We start from the raw sequence: 6,878 nt of genomic DNA on the forward strand, positions 1-6,878 counted from the left end.
GCCTGTCACAATGTTTCTAATAGATGTTTATTGGAGTTTTTAGAGTTTTCTATGTTATCATAGAAATAGTTGTAGTTTAATTTATTTTCCAATTTTAGTTACCTTTCATTTTTGTTCATTTGTTTTCTGCATTACTGCTGTGACGAGGATGAGTAAAACACTATTAAAAATTAATTGTATAATGTGCAGGAGAAACTGATAAATTTGTAAAAGACCAGGATAGAAAAAGGGTAGATCTTATTTGGGAAGTGTATATATATATAATATTTTTTTTTCAAAGGGTAGATCTTATTTGGGAAGTGTATATATATATATATATATATATATATATATATATATATATATATATATACATAATATTTTTTTTCAAAGGCAAAGTCGTGTTTAATCCAATGATCAATAGCAATGAAGCCACTATGTACAGACAAGAAAAGTTGTCTTTTTCCTTGAGCTGTTCATTTCTTGGTCTCCTCCTCCTTGGACAGAGTCTTGATGATTTCCTCCTTCTTTGCCTGGAGACACTCCTCATGGCGCTTGCGTGCTTCCTTGGTCTTGGACCTGCCGGCCTCAGCCTGGTCAGCAAGGAGCTTCTTGTGGGCCTTGTCTGCCTTCAGCTTGTGGATATGCTCCATGAGAATTCTCTTGTTTTTGAACATGTTTCCCTTCACTTTTAGGTATAAGCTGTGATACATGTGGCGGTCAATCTTCTTAGATTCCCTGTATCTCCTGAGCAGCCGGCACAGAATCCTCATCCTCCTCATCCAGGTCGCCTTCTCCGGCATTCTGGCATTGGCCGTACCTTTGTGCTTACCTATGCCCATATGCCGACCCTTGCAGCTTGCCAAAGTACTTTTCCGGCATAGAGCCCAAGAATGGACAGTCACAGGCTTCCGGATTATCAGCCCATTTTTTGATCAACTTTCGAATCTGTTGACGTGAGTTTGCATTGGCTATTTTGTTGGTTTCATTGGGATCCAACCAACCCCCACCCCCACCCCCGGCAGCGAAGGACGCTGAAGCCAGCCTCTCATGGCTGAGTGCATAGCCTGGAGTGGCCCTGAGCATCGCTGTGTGTGGCCCAAAGAGCAATCAATCAATCAATCAATAAGTGAATAAAATTTAAAAAATTGTATTTTACTTTTTAATACTTAGAAAATAATGTTGAATAAGAATCAACCATAACCACTCTACTTATGGTACTATACTACAAATGTATATGACATATACTTCTCACTCTAAGTACTTGGTTTGAAATTTATGTATTGAGTAGTTTTAGAAATTCAATGACTACAAACTTTTCTCTGAAATAAGCAAACTTATTCAAAGTTTAAATGAAAACACTTCAATTTGAGTTAAACAGCAAGATACTACTATGTTCAAGTGAGATATATAAGGTTTTGTTAAAGAGATTAATGGAATTTTTCACATTATAATTTATCTTTTTTTTTTTTTTTTTTTTTGGTTTTGGTTTTTAGGTCACACCCAGCAGTGCTCTGGGGTTACTCCTGGCTCTATGCTCAGAAATCGCTCCTGGCAGGCTCAGGGATGGAATGTCGGAATTCGAACCTCAAACCTTCTGCATGAAAGGCAAATGCCTTACCTCCATGCTATCTCTCCGGCCCCAATTTATCTTTTTTTAATTATTTAAACCACTGATTTACAGAGTTATTCATAGCTGGATTTTATATAATATATAATATTTCAGGATCAATCCCATCACCAGTGTTAGCCTCCCTACACCAATATTCCACCATCACTTCCCCAGCCTCCCAGCATAATAGGCCCATTTGTAATTTTGGTTGTTAAAGTTTGGATTTCATTATCTCATTCTTGTACACTCCGACTTGGATATTTAGTTCTGTCTTTTATTAACACTACCAATGCACCTGAAACCTCTTGGCCCTGTCCCCCATCCTTTTATATTTGTATTTATCCTACTTGACTCAATAATTTTATTTTAAAATAGAAAGTATTATAAATATATAATTTATTCATTTATGTCATACTATATTACAAATAACATAAATGTTTTAATATATTTATGATATGCTTAGTCAATTTGTAAAAGTAGTACTAACCATAGTGTTGACTCCTGAGACATTTTGTTTCTGGTATTTGTTATACAGTTATAAATGGTACAGTGGGAAATAATATAAAAAAACAAAATTCAATGTAATAACATTTATATATGTAAGTAATATGGTTTATTAACTCTATAATGAATCTACTTTATTAATTTCTTTATAAATATTTATTATTGCCTACATCCCTGATCAATTTGGAAGGATATTGCTCATGGAAATTGATTAGTTTTGACTGTTTACTCAATGGCTTGAGTTTAGGCTTTTTGCTTTATAAACACAATTTGGAAGAAGAAAAGGTCAACTCAAGATTGTATTAATTACCAGTTATTTTCAGTCATGGAAAACTAGAGTTTAGTTATTCGGGGGATACTTTGAGTGTCTGTTTCAAGTACCATTGTGCAAACTATTGATGGAGTAGAAGTGCACTTTCATACCACTCTGAAGAAAATGAGATTGAACAATTTTTCTCCAAAAAGGCTATATATGGGAGTCAAGATTATATCAGTTTTGTAAATGTATAATAAAAATGAAGGGTAATTTACTCTTTATATGAATACACTTATTTATGGAGGAATTATTGAATACTTTTTATGACTAAGCACTGTTTCAAGAATAAAAAATACATGGATATAAATTTGGGAATCAACAAAATAGACTATAATGTTTACCTAATGAAAGATGATATATGGTTACAAAAATATAGTAAAGTATATTTTATATGATAAGAAATTCTACAGATATATTAATAATTGTTCCTCAATAAATAATAGAGGTCAGAGAAAAATTCCAGACGATCTATCTTCTCTGTGGATGATGATACATTTATATATACAGACAACCAAAATAATTATGCACTAATGACAAACCTCTGATGTTGGATTACAATAATAAGATGTAAAGCAGTGAAAAAAGGAGAATATTATAAAAAGATGAACTATAAGTGACATAAGAACAAAGATAGAGGGCCATGGATACATTGGTGGTGGTGTGGTGATGGTTATGGTGGTGCTAAAATGCAGTAAGTTAATATGTCAGTACCATAAACTTTGGGCAATACTGTATCTTTAGCACCTAAATTAGAATAAACCATTTTTGGTAAATAAATAAAAATAATACTTATTTACAGTGTTCAAGGAGCAAACAACTTAAGGCAATAGGAATATATTGGGTTTTTTTTTTACAAGACTTTTCTCTTTTTTCAGGAATAAGAGGAGAAGCAACTGATGAGTTTAAAGCTGTTTCCTTGATGTTTGTTTTATTTTATCTTAATAAATATTTATTTTTAGATTTAAATTAAATTTTTATTTTCCACCCAAAGCCATGAGAGCCTTGGTAAAGCCAACTTTCTCTTTCATGTGTTTGAAAAGTATCATTTAATTATCCTTCCAGCACTGAATTTAATTATGAGTTTTCATTTAAGATCACTCAATATTGCATTATCTATACGTTTTCTAAAATCAAGAATTTGTGTAATTTTACATATACTTATATTTCTAGTGTAGTATGAACCACAAAAGAATGACACACAAAATTTCATTGAAAAAGCAAAAACTAGCAAAAGGAATAAAAAATAGGAAGTGAGAAATATGTAGAAATACTAAAATGAATTAATGACTAAATTTAATGTTAATTTGAGATCAATTCACATTTAATAACCCATAAATATATTAGCATGATTTATATTTGTACATATTATAAATGTAATATGTAGGCTTCTTATATTTATAAATAGGAATCTAACGTGTTTATATGTATTAATTTGTAAAAATATAAATAAAATAAATAGAAGTAAAAGTTAATATACTTTCAAGGGAAAACATGATCTTTAACTTGAATACATTATATTTCTACAATAATTAAGAAAATTGTAGTAATGTCATTTTCTATTTAGCTAAATTTTTAAATTATTTTCTCAAATATGAACTATTGTTATACGTTTGTTTTTGTTCATATTTCAAGGCATAACTAGAAGCAGTCTTTTGCATGATGCTCATAATATTTAATCAATATTGATTAATAGATTGCTATATTCAAACCCCTAGGTATGGTTAATGTGTGTTTAATTATCTTTTCTCCCTAATTTCACAGGTGAAATATTCACAACAGTAATGGATCTACACAAGTACCAGCAGGAAGCTAACTGGATGACTGATTAACAACACATGAAGTCATTTTTCCACATCCAACCATTTTTTTTTCCTCGTGGTTGAATATCTGGATTTCAAATATGATGATAACTACATTGTGTATTCTACCAATACCATTTCAATGGCACAAATAAATTAGCAAACTGAGCAATTATTTTACTACTCTTTTACATTAATTTTGCATGCTATCATCTTCAGTTTTGGAAATTGTATATAAGATTCGAAATCGTAAATATCAAGCCCATCTTTAATAGCTGATAGCTGTACCATAAAGTTCATAAGGAAAAAAGTTTAAATAAATTAATTAAGCATATTAAATGGGTAAATTATTGTGAATAGTATTTATGTGTCTTCAAATTTGTGTCTTATAAATTTTAATAGAGTAGAGGAACTTAATTTCACATCATATTTCATCTGCTATCCCTTCTGCTGTTTTTCATGGGTACATTATTCTCTGCCAGGTATCTAAGAAATAGCATTGAAGAATACTTTGTCTTTCCTATTCTCATTATTCAGCAGCACGGCCATTTTATTAAAAGAATAAATAAAGGGATATATTAAAAAGGCAAATAAGACATGAGAAATCAGTAATAGAACATTTTTGTTATAAAGTATTACTTTTATCTTTATAACCTTAGAAGTAAAATTAGATATAAAGTCACAAGTTTATAGCTGAACATTACTTTTCTATTTTTATTCCTGTTATTTCTGACAGAAATACATTTAATATAGTGAAATGTACCCAATTAAAAATATAAAAAACTGAAAGAATGAACTTTGCAAGAACAGAAGATGAAATTAATCAGACTATATTAAGAACCACAGTATACATACTAGCTTGAAAATAATCATATACATTGCTCTTATGAGTATAAATATGTGTATGTGAATACTTGTATGTTTTATTAGCTGTACAGTGAGCCAGAAAAATTGTGAGCATAAAATCTTAGTAAAAATTGGAAATATTTTCAGTATTATCTAGTGAAATGAATGCAGGTCTTTATGAAACATCTATTTTACATTTTTCTTGTTTAATTTAACCTGTAAACTAAGACAACAAATTATATGATTAAAACTAGTATAATTACTGAAATCTGTGGCAAAAAAAATCACATGTGAAAACACTTTGTCAGTAAAGACATTTGATACAATAATGACAGAATGTATTAGTGATCTGTAGAAACTCAAACAGCATTAAGATCATACTTGTTTTGTATTGAAACATTTATCTACTTACTAAGATTCATCTATGCACTAAGAATTTAACATGTATTATTTCATTTAATCCTCACAAAAACCTTCTAGTATACTTAATTGTTGTTTTTATATTTCAAGATATTGGCTTAACGTTGATTAGACACATTTTTATTAATTGTGTTCATCAAACCACATCATCTGTAAGGACTAACGAGTAACAAGATACATTTACCAACTTATATTCCATTAAATAATTGATCAGAAAAAGCACCCTCTTAACTCTCAAAATAAACCTTTACTCTAAAAAGCCCAATGTTTTGCTTAATTTTAGTTTCTATTACTCGGATTATTCAATAAATTAATGGGTATAGTATTCGTGACTTTATGACTCTTTAACATTCACAGTATTTTTAATTATATTTTACTTATTCAAAGAAAATGCATCACATAGTTGAACACAATATATTTGTTTCCAGATAAGTGAAGCAAAAAACAATAGAAAGAAAAAATAAAAAATAAAAAGGAGGAGAAGAAAAAAGTTTAAAAAGAAAAAAAATGTACACATTTGTGAAAATCATTGTATCCCAAATAAAGTCATTAATGCAATGGCAGAAGCTTTAGTAAGCTCTTGTTTGCTGTCCATTCTGTTTAGTTAATGTGTTCCCATAAGATGACAGCATCAAACAAATTAAATTGTCCAGAAATTCAAAGCACAATTACTGATACTGCAAATTTTAAGGGCTTGTACACATTGTCAGGCTTCCCAGAAGAAGAACGTTAGATGGGGAGGGTGCCCACTTACTCCAAAAAGGCCTGGTAATATCAGCCCCAAACCGGCATACCTGAAGTTTGATGTCCCAAAAGGAATTGTAGAAAGGTGATGAGGCAGGGACATCAGGAAAACGGTGATTCTGATTGATGGAGGCAGCAGGCATGGCTTTTCCAGGACAGTGGTTTGGCTTGCCATCTTCCCCCCAGATGGCCAGCTTTCTGCTAAGTGGGCCGGTGTACCTATGACCTTTCACAGATTGGTTTACATCTTGTTTGAGAAAAGAATAAGCTAGCCTGGTTCAAATATGGAGACTTTCACTCGCAATAATTTTTAGACTGTTTACACTGTATTTTTCAAGTCAGGCATGACTATCAATGTTTTCTTAGTTTGAGCATCATAAAGATCTTATGAAGAAGGCAATGTTATTACCCTTATTTCACAGACACAATTTTGTCACTTTTTTCCAAAGTTGCTTATTTTGGCATATGAAAACTAGCTTGCAACTAGGAGAAATGGGACTTCAGATATGTGTCCCTAACCATTGTACTCTTCGTTTCAATTTTGATTTGGCTGATTATTTATGTAATTCACAGATCTCCAGGTTTCCTGTTAACACTTTTTAAATATCATCACCACACATTGCCTCCTCCTTTCCTTTTATTAACACATTTAAAATGA

At 31.1% G+C, this 6,878-nt stretch overlaps 1 protein-coding gene across 1 annotated transcript; it reads right to left on the reverse strand.

Moving 5' to 3' along the window:
* Positions 1 to 359: 359 nt before the first annotated feature.
* LOC126008572 (60S ribosomal protein L19-like) lies at positions 360 to 6,363 on the reverse strand. The gene is given in 3 exon segments (XM_049772846.1): positions 360 to 911; positions 913 to 1,046; positions 6,231 to 6,363. Coding segments are annotated over 3 exon segments (723 nt in total). The 3' UTR covers positions 360 to 455.
* Between the last annotated feature and the right edge of the window lie 515 nt (positions 6,364 to 6,878).

The sequence above is a fragment of the Suncus etruscus genome, chromosome 5, assembly GCF_024139225.1.
Source record: "Suncus etruscus isolate mSunEtr1 chromosome 5, mSunEtr1.pri.cur, whole genome shotgun sequence".
NCBI classification, from domain to species: domain Eukaryota; kingdom Metazoa; phylum Chordata; class Mammalia; order Eulipotyphla; family Soricidae; genus Suncus; species Suncus etruscus.